Consider the following 21,101-nt stretch of genomic DNA (forward strand, 5'->3'; position numbering starts at 1 on the left):
GACTTCATGATCTTAATATATTAGCCCAATTTTTTATCTACTTATGCTTTATAGACATTAAAATCATTTAATATTTCACTTCTATCACAAAGCAAATAGCGATACATATATCGCATATAGTCAACAATAAAAGTAATGAAATATTTTTGACCATTAAAACATCCATCATAAGGACCTGAAATATCACTGTATATAATCTCTAAAATATCAGAAGTCCTCCTGGCACCTTTCTTGTACTTATTAGTTTGCTTTCCTTTAATACAATCCACACAAATACAAAATACAATAAAATCAAGAGCCTCTATGACTTTATTATTTACCAATCTTTTAATTCTATTAATGGAGATATGAACTAATCTTTTATGCTACAGCATGGAGGATTTCTCATTTATTATAGCTCGTTTAATGCCAATATTAGTACCATGTACAATTGTTACTTTATAATCTAGGTAGGATTTAAAGGAAGTTTAAATAACCCATTATCCAAAATATCTTTTCCAACAAGAATATTGTGTTTATATAAATGAAGGGAATTACCAAAGAAATTGAAACTGGAAATACAAGGTAACAATTTAGAAACTGAAATAAGGTTTCTTGAAAAGGGAACATAAAAAATCCTTTTAAGGTCTAAAACAAAACTAGAATTAAGGACAAGTCTATAGTTCCCAACCACATGTGAACCTATCTTGTTTCCTAAATAGACAGAACATTCACTTTTCATTGGTTTTCATTGGTTTAAGAAACCCTGCATGGTGTTGGCAACATGGATTGTAGTACCAGAATCAAATCCACCAAATGTTATAAGAAACATTAATTATATTAGATTCAAAACACACTGAAGAGATGAGATCACCTCTCTTTTCAAGAAAATGCTTGAATTTGGGACAAGTCTTCTTTATATGCTTTTTCTTCTTGCAAAAGAAACATTTGACATCGCCCTTATTAACTTGATTAAGAGGCATTTTTTCCTTCCCTTTCTTAAATGGTTTCTTCCCATGAGTCGTCAAATGTGCACTTTCAATCCTCTCCTGGTTTAACCTGTTTTCCTCTTGTACACACATGGTCAGAAGTTCATTAATTGACCATTTTTCCTTATGTGTGTTGTAAGAGATCTTAAAGGATTCGTATTCAGACGAAAGCGAGTAAAGGATGAAGTGAACCAGAAATGACTCAGACATCTCAATCTCTAATGATTTTAGTTTTGTGGCTATGTCCCACATCTGTATGATGTGCTCATGCTCACCTTTGGTGCCAGTAAATATCATGAAACACATTTTCGTTATGAAGGTGCTTCCTAATGCTTTGTTAGAAGTCTTAAATTGATCCTTAATAGCTTGAAGGTATTATTTTGTTTTGGCACAATCAGGGCAATATGAGACTTGATAAACATCAAACTTAAGCGATTGGATCACTCTCCAATGATCATATGATGTTTTCTCAACTTGGGTACTTAATTTTGTGGGCCTTAGAGGTTCATCCACTTGAAGTGCTAAACAAAGGTCCATGCACCCCAATGCAAGGAGAGTTTTCTCATTCCAATCAACATAATTATCTCCTTGAAGAGGAATAATATTGGAGGAATCAAAATTCAGAACATATAAAATTTGAACAACTACAAAATAAACTAAAATATTTACTAAAACATGCAATGAAACCAAATATTGAATATTTACCCAAGTAAATAAATTTAAACAAATAAATCAACTTGTCATTATAACATTTTCGGTGGGCTTAGATTATAACACATAAAGCGAATTATATTACTTTATGATGGGATAAAAATTTTTTTATCTCTAAATGAATTTTGTAGGCCTGTGGGCATTTAGATTTTTTTTTGTTAAAATATTTCTTTCACATCCTCATTAATCACTTAAATACACTAATTACCGTGTGGGTTAAATTGTTATATTTCCATGATTAATTGCAATTTTTATGTCATTAACTCTATGTGAGTAAGCTTAATGTCATTGGACATTTTTATAATTAAAAAAGTTGTTTATTACTTAATTTCTCAAATGTAAACCAAAATATGACATCAAAATAATTGACTAAATTCATGCCAATTATTAATTTTTTATATTTAGGACAATCAAAATATGCATAAAACCTAAATAATTTTTTTCAAAGTAAGAAATTAGTAAAAATATGTGTATTAAATAGTAATATATGTATGTACAACTATTTTTTTCATTGCATAATGGCAAATATTTTTCACTTATTATACATTAGTTGGTTTGCCTTAGTTAAGGCCACATACTCAAGTTGAGGTCATGGATTCAAATCCCACTCTCAGCACCATACATTTTTTTGTTTTGTTTTGTAATCACACATATCCATATGTGACACGGCAAGACTGCCACACCACACCTTTGTCACAACAATGTGAGACAGCGTATCTTTTTTTTTATTTGAGTTGGAGGTTGTCCAGCCAGTGTGCTGAGTTCGTGAGGTCCATGCTGTCGCACCTAGCACCAGCCTGGGGCACATGCGATGAAAGGTATTAGACATATAGAGAGAATAAGTTTGATAGACCAAAAGTGTGTGCTCCGACTTGAGCTCATACTGGAGACGCAGTAACAAGTGATGGTAGATAACAAGGGGGAGTGCACCCTCTTCTCATCTCCACTATCCCTCACATGCCGGAGGGAGAAGAGAAGAAGAGGATCCCTTCTGCTCCTTTCATTACCAGTGAGAGGGGTGTCGCCGTTGCTTCCATCACAGGGGGGGGATAACCCTTTTTGTTCTAGGAGGGACACAATCACCCCCATGCTGGTGTTGTTGGAAGGAGGGGCCTCTATACCTTGACTTGTGATCTATTTGATGGTAGAGAGCAGTGTTGGGGAGTGGGGAGCCCTTCTACCTCTTTCTACACAGAGAGTGGGTGCTAGCTAGGTTTACCCTTCCTGAAAGCATAACAAAGGGGAGGGTGGCCCTCTCCCCGCTAATGGTTTTTGTTTTAATAGAGAAGTCATTATATCAGAGAAGTTTAACCCTAATATAAGAAGTCAAATTCATAACATAACTCTTTTTCCTCGTAAATAAAAAACCAAATCCTCTTACAAAAAACATCATTTTGTACACTATCCATCAGTTTCATTTGCAAAAGTTAATGGGAAAAAACCATGCAAAGCGATAAAAAACAAATCATCGAAGCAAGAGTATACAAGTTATCATCGGGTACCAAAAGAAAGGAGATAACTGTTACAGACTCAGAGCTCCTCCGGAATGCTCTGAAGCACCGGGCTCCACCGCCCTCGCCCTCGCCTCAACTGGTCCGACCTCCTCGGCTGCCTTTTCTGCATTGCACGTATCCTCTGCTGCAATGACGACGACAACGTCGCCGACGCCAGTGCTTGCTGGCCATTGTTTCTCTCATTTTCCATCACCAGCATCAGGTGCTTCAGCTGCTGCTTCGTCAACACGATCTTCATCCTCATCACTCCGTCTTCCTCACACCGGAACGCACCGAGGCCACCATGCACCTGCGCGATGGCTTCCAGCAGATTGGTTCTCACGTTCTTCTGGCTGCGAACCCTCTGGGATGGCGATCGAAAATCTCTTCTGCTCCACTTGTCTTCGGCAAACTTGAACTCCATCTCTCTCTGATATCTGAGCTCTGATCTGGCTTGAGATACCATACCCATGTGCCTTGGAGTTGTATATATAGATTTAGAGAGAGTGCAGTAAGAAATCTGCATTCATCTGGGTTGAATGTATCTTAAAAAAAATTTAAGTAAAGAAATCTCATCTGGGTGAAGGCTTGACTCACCTGAATGTCTGACCAACTCTTGAAACAATATTGCAGCATAAGAAGTAAGGTGAAGGAGATTTTCTAGTTGTGAGAAGCACGTTAGACGCTTCGTTGAGACTCAGCCTAATGCATGTATTAGTAAACATACATGCTTAATAGTAACATGCTGTTTGTAATGTTACAGACAAGCAAAATTACTTGAAAATTATTTTACTTTTGACTGATTTTTAATAAAAATCTCTATGGACCTTTCTTTCGACATTGGTACGTTCTTCTCGTAGTTTTCGTATTGGAGCAATAGAAAACTGTTTTTACGTTTTTCACTAATGTAAATCACTAAAAAGATACAAGTGGTAGCATCAATCCAACCATATCACATAAGTAAATATTCTCTGATACATGTTGTCAAAAGTTGTATTTAGTTCTCTACCTATGTGTCTTAGCACCACTAGCTGCTACTCACGAGAAGCAAGTCTCCCATTACCCATCCCTTTAGAAGTCGACTAACCCAATTAAGTCTTCTTCATCGAGCATCTTCCCATTTACCAGAGTAAACAACTGGGCTCATGAAAAAGAATGGCTGCGGTGGAACTAGATTAGGTTCAGAGGTAACGTGGATTCGCCATGTGAATTGAAATGGGAGTTGCTTGATCTCAGTGTTCTGTTGGGAGGGTTAAAGAATTAGTGCTTCCACCGGCACCTCACATGGAAGCTGCGACAGTTACGCGCCGGCGAGATGGTGATCTGCAACAAACGCGTTCATTTGAAGGAGCTGTTAGTTCGGATAACTGCCGCAAGTCTGTTTTGTTCAGATCCATTCTTTCGACAATAATGGAACCATAAATTATTGATTCCATTATAGTCGAAAGTTGAGAATCACAACTCAAGAGGGGAATGGTTGTATTAGTTTTGGGAGTGTTCATGCTCTACGTGATGGCTGAATCAATCTAATTTTCTCAATAAGAACATATGATTTGTTTTTCATTTTGGGGCACTAACACTGGAATTTATTTTCCAGTGTACTTGAACTCGTTTACACTAACACCCAAGGAAAAGTTGAAGTTGAATCAAATCATTGCCTTGAATTTGAAGTCTAACTTCAACTTCAAATTCAATGTTGAATAACCCCCTTTGTATTATTGATCATTATACTTTATAATCACCATTAAATATTAATTATTTATATTTATTATTAATTAATCTTTCCTTAAGGTGGGGTTAGTCAACAAAACGGATTTTTGAAGTTCATGTTCATCTCCAACATGAAGATCATATCAGTCATCTACATGATCTTCATCTTTGCACTTGGTGTTAGTGTTGACGACTTTATATGCACTGGAAAACAATTTCCAGTGTTATTGCCCCAACATAAGAAAAACATAAAAACAAGAGAATGCCTAAACCCTTACAATACATTTAATTACAACATAATCCTTAGACCCCAAATTAGGTAAAACAACCATTATTACTACACGAATAAGTTATTTAATGTATAATTAAATATATTAATATATTTATTAATTAAATTTGATATTTTATTGTGCATTAATATGGTAATTAAGTAAGCCAATGAAATACGCACATGATTAATTACAACTAATAAATAAATAACGTTATAAATTATTTTTTAATAACATAAGATATGTTTTAATATTAAAACCCACTAATTTAATACAATAATAAAAAAATATATAATAAATAAATTTATATATTTATCAATAACATAATATATTTTCTGTATTACTAATTAATAATATGTTGTCACAAAATTTAAAACCATTGGTTTAATTAATTATAGCAATGGGATAATTAAACCAAAATAATTTATCAAATATTTATTTTAATAATATTTTAATTATGACTATCAAATGACTATTTTAATATAGTAATTATAAAATAAATATATTAAATAAATAAAAATAATTATTTTATAAATAAAAATTATAAATTAGTGATTTTTATGATGATAGTTTAATTTTTCCTAACTTACGAAAAATTAAACCATCGTCTTGCGCCTTGTCTTCTTCCTCAACGGCGAGCCAGTGGGCAACAGCGACAGTGGCAGGCCAGCGGGCAACGCCGACAGAGGCGGCGCTCCGATGGTACGCCGAGAGGGAGAAAAGAGGGAGGCCAAGAGAGAAGAGGAGAAGTCGGGAGGGCGAAAGGCTCTGCAATAGATGCTCGGCCTCCCGTGCTCTGCGACAGAGGTCGCGAGGGGGGGGGGGGGAGTCTTCGCTGAGGGAGGAAGGCCCCCCTCTCCTCGCCTCTCGACCTCCCGTACTCTGCGACAGAGGTCGAGAGGGAGAGGCCGTAGAGAGGGAGACCGGAGTGAGATACCGAAGCTGAGAGAGGGAGCAGAGCGATGGATGCCGAAGCCGAGAGATGGGGTGCGAGAACGACATGAGAGGGGTGCGCTCATTTCATGTACATGAATGCCAAAATTGGGCAGAAAACACTTTCCATCGTTTACGCTTTGGACATGATCTCCTGAGTCATGTTAGTCATGTACATGACTTGAAGTCCGGTTCGACATGAACTGAATAATGCGGCTGAAGTTCATGTCCTGAGTCAAGTTGACTAACCCCCCTAAGTTCAACTTAGAAAACCAAATTAAAAAATTACATGCACATAGGGGAGGGATGGTGGAAGAAAGAGGAAGAAGGTTAAACCAAGGGAGAAGAGGGGAGATCCGGTGATCTATATTAGAAAGAGGATTTATTATTGGATCCTCCCAGTTTTGGTCTTTCCACAATCAATTTTGAATTTACAACATAATTAAGTATTTTCTTTAAGTAACCCTAACTCCCTGGTATCTAAGAATCTCGCTTATCAATTCCCCTTTACCAGAGCCAACATACCTCCCGCAGATCTTCCCATCTCTTATGAACAAAAATGTTGGCACTTCCACCACGTCCATGTCTTTCAAGAACTGCATGCAGCTGTCGTTCTCGTCTCCGTCCATCCTCGCGAACACCACCGTGTCCATCTGCTTCGACAGCTTAATCACAGTTGGGTACACCTTGACGCAGGGTCCGCAGTGCTTCAGCCCCACGTCGAGCACGATCAGCTTTCCGTCCTCCTTGTGGTCCTCGATCAGTTTCTCGACGTCCTCCCGGCGGTGCAGCTGGACAACCCCCGAATGGTTGTCCCCGTAGTAGAGGACGTCGCCCATCAGTTCGTCGGGGCCGATGCCTTCCTCCTCGTGTATCTTCTCCATGCTCTTGTAGAAGCTGAAGTGGGGGACCTTTTTGATCTTCTCCCTCTCGCAGAGCTGCCGCATCTGCTCAGACTCGTCGCCCATCACCAGCAGGAACTCCACGTCGTTGCACGTCCGGCTGAGGTCCACCATAAAAGGATAGATTTTGCGGCTGTGGTAGCTGTGACTGGCAGCGTACTCCACCACGACGAGCTTGTTCTTCGCCTTGCGCAGGGCGTTGTCGAAGTCATCAATGCTGTGGACTTGCTGCACGCGTTCGTCGCTCTCCACTTTCCGGGTCCCACTGGCCGCGGCGGCGGCCACGGGGGTGAAACTGGGTCGCCTCATTTGCAGTCCGGCGAACCTCAGGTGACCTGGTCTTTTGGGAATTGGGATAGAAGAGTAAGAAGAAGAGGAAGATGGGTCTATTTTGCAAAGATTAGAGAGGGAACAAGGTGGTTTGGAGAGGAAATTCGTGAGTGTTGATGCCATGGAAGTGTTTGAGAATATGGCAAAGAGGAGAGCTCTGTTAGGTAGAAAAGCGAAGATGGATAGATGAGAGAAGCAAAGGGTCAGAGGTGGGATTTGTCTGGAGGCGAAGGAGGCTGCCTAGAGCAGAAAGAGAAATGAGTGATATCTGGAAAGTTGGAGACCATACCCACTCGTTTGATTTGTGGCTTACATTCCTCGACGGCTGTTTTGTGTTGATTTTTTTTTTCTGTATTCTCTATCTTTCTTTCTGCTAAGTTTTACCCCAAAAAGGTTGCTTTGCTCATTGAGCTGCGAAGGGTCAAATTTTGTTTTGGCTGTTTCAGGAGATAATTTTCATTTTGGAAGAGAAAAGAACAGAAGTGTTTTGTCTGGTTTAGCACTTTAGCTTGTGCCTTCCGAGTTCCAGCCAAAGAATTTTTAAAGAAATATGAGAGATTCAGGCACATATAAAGCTCAAATACTTCCAAGTTGAACAAGCCTTACAAAATGTTTTGGGAAACATTAGCAAATCTCCTACAGGAAATTCTGATTCCAATCATACTTCGTTTTAACTAAATCTTAGACTGCATTTGTAGGCTGTAAATTGTACCAAAAGAAACCAATAAACCAAAAATTTTTAAGTGAGGATAAATTTTATTTCCTGAATTCTTCTTGTCCGACAAAATTACCGATTGCTGTAAAAAATCTCAATCACAGGAAGCACAAATCCGTTTTTCAATGGAAAAGATTGATAAAGAGAAGCAGATTTTATTTATTAAAATTTAAATTCCATTTGCCTAAATTTGTTGCAAATGTGCTATCTCCCTACCAGGTTATTATCTCAACTTCTTCAGTTTTAATTTCGTCACAGGCAATCTAGCAAACGAAACTAGCTCACGCAGTGCTGAAAGCTGCTAAAACGAAAGCGATCCATCTTCGGAAATGGAGAAGAAAGTGGGAATAAGAGGGAAGCGACAATGGCTCCCCCACCGGATCTCCACCAGACCACATGTCACGTGCTAATACAAACAAGCTCTGCGATGACAGCTTCCCTGTCTCTGGTCCCCCCATCTGCGATTCAGAAAGCTCGGCGAAATTAACTAAAAGCCACCTCTCCCGCTGTCAACCCATCTTTTTATAACCGCTTAAGCACGGCCCTGTCGAGCTGATTTGTATCTAAATCTAACATTTCAAGCTCTTCAGTTCGTCCATGGAGGAAGGAGAGAGAGGAGGGAAGAGGGGACTGGGAAGTTCATGGAGGAAAATGAAGCAGATACAACTAAGAGGGCATGGACAGGGACATGTGCGTGGCACGCGGCATGTCAGTGGCTTTATTGATTGAGAAACAAAACAAGACAACCCCACAAGCTTACTACTATGTTTCTGCTTCTGTTGCAGCAGCAGAGAGAGGGAGAGAGTTTGAAGTTTGAATGAACTATCTCATTGAATGCTGGATTTGGAGCTCGTGCGTTTCAAATTTCAAACGTTCCACGTCCACCCACGAGAGAGCAAAGGAGAAACGAAAGTGGGTAATTGAAAAGATCCTAGTTATTTTTCTGGAGAGAGAGATTTGAAGTTGCCCATATCACAGAAACGAAAAAATCTGGTGTGTATTTTTCTGGGATTGTTATGATTAACAAAAGAGGGAGAGGGAAAGGGAGAGAGAGAGAAAGCAGATTTTTTTTTATAAAGCTATCTAGTAAACATAGAATTAGAGGAGTTTTCGAATTGCCATCCATCAGATCCGTAAAGAGAAAAGAAAAAACAAAAGAACAATTGAGTGCCAATTCCATCTTGCCCCAATACAGTAAAATCCAAATGCAAAATAACATAAATAAACCTGCAAAGAAAATATTAAAAATGGAACGTAAAAGAAAGAAGAAGAAAAAAAACAAAAAACTCCTACCTTCTTCCTCCTCTGGCCTGGTGGGTGTTGTGGGAAGTCCTTCAAGATATGGGCTTTCTGCAGAGGATCATGTGCATAGGGCTGAAGATCCCTGTCTCGCCGCCGCGCGTCAAATGCTCGGCGGTCCTGCACAGCATCTCGTGAACATCCACCACTCCCTTCGGCGCAATGCGGAGCGCCGCCAACACCGTCACCACCAGATGATTCCTCCAGTACGCAATTCTTCCCATCTTCAGCCTCCTCCACCATTCTCCCGCCGGAGGCTTCGCCAAATCCCTCTCTTGAACCACTTCAAACCCTACCTTCTTTGCAGTCTCCGCAATCTGATCGTAGCTTCTCAGTCCCGGTAAAGCGTCCCCCCGCTCGATCCCCTGTATGATTTCAACTTGCTCGGGGTTGTCCGCCCTGTACTTATCCGTGGTCACCCACTCGTACGAGACGTACAAGGCCCCGGGCTTCAACACCCGGTAGATCTCGGCGTAGACCTCCTCGAGGAGGGGCGCATGACAGGTAGCCTCGATCGAGTAAGCCCCATCAAAGGAGGAATCTTGAAAGGGCATTTGGAGGAAGTTGCCGCAGACGACCTCGCATAGGGAGTCGAGGCCGGCCTTCTTGTTGTGCGCCCTGGCGCGGCTGACCTGGTACTCGTTGATAGTGATCCCAACGACGTGCGCCTGAGAGTGGGCGGCGATGGCCCGCATGGGCCCCCCGACGCCGCATCCGACGTCGAGAATGCGAGAGCCGGCGGGGACCGAGAGGAGATCGACGGCCATCTCCTCGTGGAGACGAGTGGCGTCCTTGTGAGATTTACCGTGGACGGAAGGGGAGAAGTGAAAGCTCTGCCCCCAGCCCCACTCATAAATATCCGTGACCAGATTATAGAAGGTGTCGACAAAGTGGGGAACCTTGTCCGCCGTCTCGATCTCTTTAGGACGGCGGAAAAAGGACCAGTACTGTTTGTACTTGTCCTGGACCTTCTCCCTGGAGATTGAACCCCCGGAGAGATCCACCGCCCGCTTCCCCTTCTGCTCCGCCGATCCTAAGACGCAAACGAACCAGTAAAGCCCGCCGGCGAGGAGCGCCCCCGTGCAGAAGAGCGCAACGGAGTCCACCATTATCGCTGCAACCCAGTAGAGAAGCGACGAAGAGGGAGAAGAAAAGAAAGAGAACCAAGCAGAGAAAGAGTAAAAAGTATAGTCCTAAATACACAGTCTTCAGCCGTAGATTTCTCTTTCTTTATTCTACGGAGAGTCACGATCGAGGGTCACTGTGAAAACCGTAAAAAGCTTTCTCTTTTCTTTTAAAAAAAAATCAATAAAAAAGCTCCACCTTTTCTACTTTTTAAAGTTTAAAAGCTTTCCACCGCTATAATGCGCCGCTACGCGTACGAAACATCTGAACATCGTACCACGTCTGACTAATCATAACCGTCCGATAGATCCCACGCATCTGGAACCGGACGTACAATTCTTGAGAATAGAACCGCCAGGTGGGTACGTAGCACCCTGCCGCTAACTCAAAAATCTAAATTCACGGAGCCGAAAAAGTCCTTGTTCGGGTTGGGTTAATATTCGAGAACAAGAACCGACGGTCAAGATCTGTCCTCCTACCTCCGGATCCCTCGCTGGGAAACAGACGCCACATGCTGACCAGACAAACACCACTACTTCTCTGCCCTTGTTTTACCTTACTTTTTACAAAAATACCACCCACGTCGAAGATATTTTGTGGACCCTATCCATATAGCTAACTCCCTGTTTTCCAAGATTTGTTGCTAATTAGGCCTGCCGCCAAAAGAGCAGTTAATAGTGATTGGTGAAATAATGATATCTTAGGTTTATTTCTTAACATCCAAAATTAGAAATCATCTCATACATAACTTTTTTTACTTGGTAGAATAAATTATATGATTTCAAAATATTGTCAATGAATCGAAGCAACGGAGAGGTTCACTTGCAGTATCTTCTGAGGGCAATGTAAAGAGAAAAAAACAAGAGACAAGTATCTTCAGTAAAACCCTTCTGAGGGCAATGTAAAGAAAGCAATCTTGTAGCCACTGAAAAAATCTTTATTGCCACAGGATGAACACGGAGAGGTTCACTTGCAAAAGGAATGCTCACTTTTAAAACCTGATGAGGAATCAAGAACATAAATAAACAAAATCAGGAAGAAAATGACCCAGAGGATAGTAAACTATGAGGATTTCAAGTCTAGCAACAGTGAGCCCTCAAAAGAACTACTCAATGAAATAGTATAAAATTCATGAGAAATTTGAATGAAAAAGCAAATGGAGAACCTTTCTTTTATTCTGTTCTCTACAGATGCATCACCATTCAGTCAACGTTGATGATTCTGTCATAGGAAAATGATCTACATTTTTGCAGAGTTCATTCTCACTGAATGGGCAAACTCTTGCCTTCCTGTTGTATAAGAAGATACGGCCACACAATTGTTGACTAAATCCAGCTCTCCTATATGGGTATTCCCTGGAGCACTTTCCTTCTCAAAAGAAAGCTCAAAGACCTTAGCCACCATTGCATGTCTTCTGGAACCGCATAGGCGGAAGCTAGTTCACTAGCTGGTCAAACCATCTCTTTCTGTGTCTTCCAAACGAACCACCCACATTATAAAGATACTATTTCAGTATGAAATAATTTAAAAAGAAGAATTGCACTGTTGCATAGACAGGCCAAGAGCAATTTTCAAACTGTGTTGTCTCAGTAACTGTATCCTTACTGCTATTCTTACTCAAGAACTTCAATCTGCAGTCCAATAGCAGTGCCAATACTCCTAGAATAATGATCAAATACATGCAAACCCCAAGTACCCAATAGGCATAGGACTTCAATCCAAGATCTAATGTTAAGAAACCTTTCCATGTCGCTTTTTAGTGAAAGACACAATTCAAGACACAGGGCAATTGATATGCACATCCTGATCACACTGCAGTGACCAATAAAAGTTACCACTTGTTCTCATGCGAAAAAATAAAAAAATCACCATAAACTTTGAGTCTACTTTTGCCTCTTCAACTTAGAGGAAAAATGGCTTCTTGAAGTTCATCCAGGAAAAGGTTTACTCCTTTGAATTTTGTGTACTTTTTTAGCTGCCTAGTATCATGTCTTACATCCACTGGATCGACTCAAATATGGAATGTCAGCATTTGCTCTCAAATTCACAATTTTATAACTCATGCCCACGTGCCCTTAAATCAGCCTTTTCAGCCCCTTCTTTCATGTGCTGAAGGCTTGGGGACTTAACGAGATTCCATGCCATTCCCAGGTTTCAGGCTGCTGCAGCTAGAGATATGTTGTTCTTGACTGGCCAATTCTTAGTCTCAAATTGAACAGTTGGGTTTTCTCTGCTATTCTGAAAATGGTGATGACTTTTATTCATATCAGAAAAATACACATGATATAAGGGGGAAGATTTCCACAGCTTACAAAGGGAAGGAGCTCCCAATAGCTAGATGCTCCCAGGAGACTTCTCTTTGGCAAGAAAATCAGAGAGACTATTGGCTGATTGAGATATATGTCTCCACTCAACATGCTATGTGGAAGGGAGATCTGCAATTTCATCGAATATATGACTAGCCTAAAAGGAGGCTTAGATTTCCCGGCTGCCTATTTGATCACATTTGCTGAATCCCCCTGCATGATGAGGGAGTCAGGAGGATCTTGTGTGCTATTATTACACCATTGATCGACACATTGCCTTTGGCCTCTGTGGAACCACTTGTGCAGAGGGGACCTGCATACAGAAAGAGTATAGAGCTGGTAGGATCTTTCAGACAATCCCTAAAGCTGCTGGTCCTGGATTTCCAGGTTATGAACTGTCTAAATTCAACTACTTCCACCCTCGATAGGGAGGGTGGACATTCCCTGTACATGGTCTCAAGTCTCCATAAATTTCCCGTACTAACAATTTGGATTCATCCACCAATTTCTTACTTGCTCGTACAATAGAGGGCAAGAGTTCATGCTTGGGTGAAGGCTTGAAGGGCTCCACTACTTCAAACAGGTCCATTGGTTGATCCTTAAAGCACAAGTCCTTTGCTGGCTGAACATGTTTCCACCAAAAATCAGATAAAGCCAACTCCATAAGTTCCCAATATTGCTTGTCTCTGTGTATTCTAAACAAACTACTACCATTAGGAGTCCAACAATACAGATCCATCCAATCCCTGTCTAATATCTCCATCAAACCCTGAGCTTGTGGCATACAATGAAGGGGAACCCTAGACCATGGAAAAGCCCGATACATTTCCCCTTTGAAAAATGGGCACTTAATCTCGAGAACCCCACCAAAGGGCAATCCATGAGTGACATGTTCCACCAACCCATCTGGTGAAGCTGCAAGCCAATCCTCTTCAGGCTTGCTCTTATTGTATGGCTGAAATTCTGAAAAACAAACTGTGTTCCCAGTTATAAGTTTGTACCTTTCCAGTGCAACCTCTTCTTTGATATTACTCCAGCCTATGATAATATCTTGGTGAAATGGTGCAATGAGACCTACCTTCTCCTGCCAGAGCTGGACTCTTCGACGAGGCCAGAAACCAATGGCCCCACTGAAGGTGCTCGCTGTCAGCTTGTCCTTCCTTTTTTCCTGCCAGTTTTTGAACCGATGCTGGAAGCCATTAGATTGAAGGATTGGGCAACTCTCAGAAGTTACAGTTGATCTGGTGAAACTGCAGAAATTATGTGAAATCCTACTCAAGGGATCACAATCAACTTGGATGTGAACAGGATCAAATTTTCTGGTGGATTGAAATAAGTACAAACACCTATTTATTATTCCTGACAGGCCAATACATCTGCAGTCCTGACTGTTCTTACTGGTATAATCTCTTGAAGATTGAACTACTGGCCTTGATGATTCTCTCCAATTAACTCTAATAAGGGTGTTTACCAGCTGCATCTGGAATCTGAAATCTCAGCTGTAAAATTTACTCCACTTGCCATTCTGGTCAGCTCCCAAAGTAAAATAATATGACATTTCGGTTGCTGGATCAGAAATTTTGTAAAATAAGAAAAAATCCAAAAACAGAAGAAATTAGGAATGGTAGTAAAGAGCCACAATAAACTCTCTAGCAGTTAAACAAAAGCACTGAACTCAAGTAACTAAAATAGAAGTTACAAGCATAAGTCATAAACATCAAACACATAAATTCCAATCAACAACATACAACATAAACAGTATCTCATAATAAAGGCCAAAAAGAAAAAAAGAAAATGTTATTGAGTCAAAAGCTGCAACCCACTCATCCATAGTAGAACTAATACATAGAAAAGAAATTATTTCTTGAAAATTTAAATTTCATACACATTAAAGAAAACAACACCAGAAAAGGTCAAAACAACTGTTGAATTTCTGGAAAAGTGAAAAACTTCATTGACTTGATGTAATTTGGGTACAATGAACCTCTATTTATAATAGAGGAAACAAGTAGAATCTAATTACAATTACTCTTATCCCAATTACACCCAAAGTTAATCACTAAAAAAATAAGTCTTAAAATAATTAAACAACTAAACATAAATAGAAGACTAACATAACTAAAATACCTTTTAACTGAAACTCTTTTGTGAGATCTTCTCTTGTGAGACTCCTATAAGACTCCACCATATTAATTTTGGCTCTATGAGACTTCTCACTATGAGAATTATGGAAGACTCTTCCATATCTGATATTAAACATTCCCCCTCAAGTTGGAGTTTATAACTTCAACTTGGAATGAAAAGGATTCTCAATCTTCAATATTCATTGGCTAAAAAATCTTTTCATAAAGTCTTCATCTTTTGTTCTCCTCTTCCATATTTTGATCACATAAAAATTACCACAACATGTGAAATAAAATATCTCTTTCTTATACTTCTTCTTCTTCTCCCCCTTAAGTAAGGGATAGAAAGAACATAGAGACTCAGCTTGACAAAACACAATATAGGAGAAGAAAATCACTTCTAACCATACAACAAAGCTCCATACACCAGTCAACTGTTGAGAATCAACACCAGTGGGCCCAGCCCTTGTGGGCCCACTTTTTGTGTTTAAGTGTTGACGCACAGTGCATCGGGTATAAGTGATAGAGTAGGTTAAAAATAAAATGAGGGGGAGAAACAGAAAGGTGAAAAACAGCCGTAGTGTGTGCGGGAAGAAACTGAAGGGGAAAAATACGCGAGAGAAAAGAAAAAGGGGAGCTAGGGCAAGAGAAGTGCGTCGCCGGTGCTGGAAGGGAAGGTCGTGCTGCTGGTGTCGTTGTCGTCATAGTTGCCGCAGAAGAGAGAGCCGCAGAGGCTCGTTGTTGCCGGAACAGAGAAGAACAGAGCGTTGTTTGCTGCTGTTGCCGGAACAGAGAATAGTGTTATTTGCTGCTGTTGCCGTAGCCGGAGCTCGGGACTGTTGTCAAAAGAGGTCAGGGTTGGACGCCGACATTGTTACCGGAGAGGAGAGAGCCGTGGTGGCTCGCCTTTGCTGGACAGAGGGGTCGAGGAGCGACGTTGCTGTTGAACAGTGTCTGTGTGCACAGAAAGGAGGTTCATTTTTCTCTCAAGTTTGATTTCGGTTTAATACTGTATCTGTGGACCCTATTTGTATATTTATGTTTTGTGGATGTGTCTTCTGCAATGAGAAAGTGTATGTGTCAAATATTATGATTTGTATTCAGTATGTGGACTGAATAAATTAGTAGGTTTGTGGGTGTGGTTGTGAAATTAATTCAACATCAACATGGTCATAGTCTGAAACACACTCCGCTCAATTTTAAAAGCGGAAAAATAGCCCAACTTTAGGGTTTAACAAAGAGACTACTCACTTTTTAAGGGTAGCTCAAACATATATTACCTCTAGGGTGAAGAATAAAAAACTTGATTCAAATTGGATGTTAGGCATACTCCTATACTTTTTAGGTAGTGGGTATAGGAATTACTCTAAAATGATGAAAACACAAGAAGATACACTGAAGATATATTAGAAGAAAACAACTTTAACCGAAAAGAGGCGATTATGCAACACTCATACTTCCAAACGAATCTAAAATATGACATTTTTTAAAAAAAAAACTAGGAAACACTATATGGTAGAACTTAATAAATTTGACCAAGTATTACTTTTTTGGGGCGACCACAATTTGCAGAGTTGACGATACTTAAGATAGACAACCAAGTAACAAAAACACAAAACTTGAAAACAATATCGAAGCAGGAATTTTTTGCATACGTTGAAGGAGCTCGTCATGGTGTGATTAATTCTGACCAAAACTCTCTGATTAGAAGAGAAATTTGGCTAAAAAACTAGGATTATAGGACAAAAGGAAACTCAATTCACGCCAATGCATGGAAAGATAATAGGAAAAATGATAGATTTTTGGCCAAACCGACCTTTAGTACTTATAATATCAATATCTCCCACAATATAGACTAAAATCACAAACCGTTTGTTGCTTAAGAAACTAGACTCAAAGAGTTTTAATTTGACATAAAAAAATTCGTTCTTGAATTTGTTATGACCTCTTTATTTTCTTCATTTTTTAGCTTGATGGTTGCCTACTTCAATGTGAATATCTCCTTATATATAGATTGGATTGACAAGAAATTTTCTCCTTATGAAATTTGACTTTGATACCTTTCATTCAAGTACAACATTTCTTCATAAATATGCTTCTTTTGAGAGAAAGAATTTGATAGATTTTGGACTTTATAATCTAGCTGAACTAAGTACTCTTTCTTCTTCGGCCAGCATGACCATTGACTCTTCCAATATTGACATCTCCCTCTAGAAAACTCGGATTGAGAATTGGTTTCATAGGTAAGAAAATATTATAGATCTATTTTTTGACACATAATTCTTCATATAAACTTTAAAACACCTCGAAAGTTGAAATTTTTTTTGTTGTTACTCAAACTTCTCTTACAATCTAACCTTTGCTGCTTCAAAAGAAAACTTCGATTGCCAAAATTCTTTTTGAGTTGGAAAGTAGACTCAATGATCTTTCCATCAATATATAATTTGTAATATGAAAAATTCAGTATGGAGGTGCGAACGCCAAGAAAACAACGGGTACTAGAATAGGAAAGAAAAAAAATAGAATACGAAACTAAACTACTAGAGATGATAGATCAAAAAAGGATCACATTATCTTTGTGGGTTGATTGAGTCAACTCACAGAACCCACTTTGATACCATATTGAATTTTGGAAAAGTGAAAAACTTCATTGACTTGATGTTATTTGAGTACAATGAACCTCTATTTATAATAGAGAAAACAAGTATAATCCAATTATAATTAAACTACCTTTATCCCAGTTACACCCAAAGTTAATCACTAAAAGATAAGTCTTAGAACAATTGAACAACTGAACATAAATAGAATACTAACATAACTAAAACACTAATTGGGACTCTTATGTGAGACCCCCTCCTGTAAAACTCTACCATATTAATTCTGGCTCTGTGAGACTTCTTACTTCAAGAGTCATGTAAAACTCTTTCATATTTGCTATTCAACAACAACAAGCCTGAATACACCATATCCATATCTAGAACTAAAGTTGGAGGATCCCTTACTTGGGATGAAGGGTATGCACTAACAAAACCCCTAAAAAATTACAAAGCCAAAATAGCTACAGCACTAGGAAGAAAACCTTTACCACCATGATGTGAAACCCAAGTGAGATTTTGGAAAAGAAATTGTTGAATGCTAGTTTGACATTGGCAGCAATCTCTTGATTGAGAGTGAACAAATCTTTAGCCATTTTGAAATATTAGTAAGCTTGCTTAGTGCTTACTAGTTTAAGAGACCGCAAGGGGATAGGAAAGGGGCGTCTACCAACAGGCAACTTTATTTGTCTACCAACATATTAAATGAGCTTTTCATTGCAGAAGCCACATGTTGTCTTTAGCTGCAACGATGTGAGAAGTCATTTTCAAATAGAGGCTGATTACATGCCCTCATTAGTAGAGCTAACTATAATGAAATAAGGTATGTGTGCATATCACCAGAGTGAGAGGCAGTCCACACGCCCCAGTTGCAGTTTGTGACTTTTAACGAATACTGAAATCTTAATAAATAAATTTGGATGGCATCCTAATAACCATGCTTTAGAGAGGGAAAAAGATTAAAGCACCCACAGACGTAAAATCTTGAAGTTAACTACTGTAACAGTCCATGTAGGCACCTTTCAAATGAAAAAATCATCCTCGCTATTAAAACGTCACATGAAATACTTCTACAACTACAATTATTAAAGTAGCCCCATACATGCTACAAAAATATCCCGTGTTTGGATGTACAAAAAATTGATGACCAAAATACACAAAATATATTCAAAACATCACCAAAAAAATGATCATGAGTTATTGAGTTTGTTTTCAGCGATTGAACAAAGACATTCAAAATGGACATCTTACCACAGACCCAATATTCCTTTGGCACTGGAACTCTATGGGATCCAAACTTTCGCTTCAAACCTCTTAAGAAAGATACTGGACAGAAATCAGTAAGACCTTTCGTATTTTTTCGTGTTTTTGCAGAGTCTAATCTTTTCATCTTCCACGGCATAGATATCGTCTAAAATATAGAGAATGGTCGAATGTTTCTACAAGAACCAACGAATATAGTAATGTTCATACTGGTAGTTAAACCTGTAACTGATTAATTGATTAGTGGGTCTGACCAATGTAGCATTTGAACTGGAGCAAAACGAAGAAAAAATATTTTTTTTACTATTTCTATTTGTAAGCATATCAACCCCTCTCCCAATGTTCTCATTTACGGACCTTTTAAAGAAAATTCCTAGTTGTTACCAAGAAACAGCATGCAAGCGAAGCAGAACTCCGGCCCCTCCTCCGAAAGATATGAAAACATTGAAAGAGGTGGAAAGCAAACGATGGAAGCACACACGCACACATACACCACAAATAAAAGAACATCACAAGATGGGGGGAAATAGATTGTTTAAAACGGAATAGAAAGAAAAGGAAAACGGAAGAAGGGAGAATCTACTCACTTATCAGCTCGAATCACCATGACAAAGAGAGACGCCGACGGCGAGATTTTGAACAACAACGAAGAAGAGGGAAAATTTCTTGAAAGCAGCCGTGCAGGAACGTGTTGGTGGGAGGACCCAACAGCTTTTGGTACTGTTTTCTTTCTGGGTTAGTACAAAGACGCCGCTAAGTGCACTTACCATGTCACAGGTAAACTTTGTAGTCATGACGTGGTAGCCTACGTGGAACTTCTCTTCCATTAACGTGGCAACCAACACCAGTTCCAGATTAAAAAAACGCCAAAACCTCTCTTTTTGCAGCAGAAATTGAATGCCCAGTAATTCCGCAACGAGTACCGTGATTGTTGCCAATGGGGATCCCCCATTCCGAAATGTGACGGGTCCGGCCGTGAGGTCGAAAGTATGCTGCCGAGACTGGAGAAAAAAAGATCTTCTTCGTTTGTGAATCTCCTGACGCGAAGTAAAATCGGGATCTGTTCAACTTATCTTTCTTATCCTTTCGATCTATAAAAAGATTCGATTTTCCGCATGGAGGTCCAACTCAAAAAATTGTAACCATCAATCATGAAAAACCATTTCAATTTCCTCAACAACCTCCAGCCTTGAAAGAATCCAAAACAAACTAAAATTACCAGAAATAAGCCGCCACATCCTTAAAGCTTCTTCTTCAATCTGATATCCGACAGAGTGAAGCATGCCCCAGCGAAGTTTCTGTGTGGGTTATGCACGGACAAACACTTCCTGCTGCCGAGCGCATTGGAGTTAGTTGAAAACATTGAAAACCCCAATCATTCTGATGTTTTGGGAGCTCTCTAGCGGGCGAGGAACGCTTCAGACATCCAGTGTCCGAACTCCGAAGAGCTAATGAGAGCTCTGAACGGATATGTCCGTCCAGGCTGTTGAGAGAATCCATTTCACCCGGCACCATGATAAAAGAGGGGAAAGAGATTCCGTCTCGCTGACGTGGCACGATGAGATGGCACTTCATAAAAAAATAAATTAATTTTATTTATTAACTTTGCTCCAAAGTTGAATTTTCACAGGTAAAACCCTTTGTTCTACCCCCAAAATATAATTTTGATTGTAAAAATTTAGTTTAGAAAAAGAAATTACCTCTCTACCCACTAAATTGAATTTTTTTCAAAAAAATACTTATTTCTTTCACCTGTAAAATTTGTATAATAATAAATTATAAAATTATACTCATAAAAAAATAAAATATATAAAATACATTTTAAAATAATTAAATTACATATACTCAATATATATAAACTATATATAAAATTATATGTATAAACAAAATATACATCTAAACAAAATAAAAGTCCATTAAACATCACTCAAAAGGGAAAAATACCTAGCTAGGAACAAAAAAGTTAGTGTACTTATAAGAACTACTTGGGGTGAAGATATGTACAAGTTAATTCTTGGAGGAATATAATACATATTGATGACTCTAAATTTGAGTTTCTTTTCAATAAAATGACAATTAATTTCAATGTGTGTTTGGTTGTATGATTATCATAACGAAGCGATATACGAGTACATACCAAAAATCAATCTCTGTAAGTAATGACTTTAGTCACAACATTTGACTGATTGCATGCATCATAAAAGTAAACTAAGGGTTACAAGGCACTAGAAAATTAAAGAGACTTGTAGGTTTTTACCCAATTTTTTAAACTTAATTAGATAAATGATGACCTTTTGAATTTATTTAGGAAAATACCCAACTTTAATTAGTCTGCACATGTGTACAGTCAAATGTGACAC

At 39.1% G+C, this 21,101-nt stretch overlaps 3 protein-coding genes across 3 annotated transcripts; all 3 read right to left on the reverse strand.

Moving 5' to 3' along the window:
* Positions 1-6,324: 6,324 nt before the first annotated feature.
* On the reverse strand, positions 6,325-8,010 carry LOC137944413 (thioredoxin-like protein CDSP32, chloroplastic). The gene has a single exon (XM_068790093.1). The coding sequence runs from the start codon at positions 7,437-7,439 to the stop codon at positions 6,540-6,542; it is 900 nt and encodes a 299-aa protein (XP_068646194.1). The 5' UTR covers positions 7,440-8,010; the 3' UTR covers positions 6,325-6,539.
* Positions 8,011-9,176: 1,166 nt separating this feature from the next.
* Positions 9,177-10,511, reverse strand: LOC137944869 (24-methylenesterol C-methyltransferase 2-like). The gene has a single exon (XM_068790651.1). The coding sequence runs from the start codon at positions 10,437-10,439 to the stop codon at positions 9,366-9,368; it is 1,074 nt and encodes a 357-aa protein (XP_068646752.1). The 5' UTR covers positions 10,440-10,511; the 3' UTR covers positions 9,177-9,365.
* Positions 10,512-11,295: 784 nt separating this feature from the next.
* Positions 11,296-20,193, reverse strand: LOC137944406 (uncharacterized). Its single transcript, XM_068790083.1, has 2 exons — positions 19,329-20,193; positions 11,296-14,327 (listed from the first exon to the last, which is right to left on the reverse strand). Exon 2 carries the CDS (start codon positions 14,239-14,241, stop codon positions 13,171-13,173), a length of 1,071 nt encoding a protein of 356 aa, XP_068646184.1. The 5' UTR covers positions 14,242-14,327; positions 19,329-20,193; the 3' UTR covers positions 11,296-13,170.
* Positions 20,194-21,101: the final 908 nt, after the last annotated feature.

The sequence above is a fragment of the Aristolochia californica genome, unplaced genomic scaffold (genome assembly GCF_029961685.1).
Source record: "Aristolochia californica isolate CCGP_79_NKW_82.1479 unplaced genomic scaffold, dmAriCali1.0.hap1 SCAF_11, whole genome shotgun sequence".
Lineage (NCBI taxonomy): Eukaryota > Viridiplantae > Streptophyta > Magnoliopsida > Piperales > Aristolochiaceae > Aristolochia > Aristolochia californica.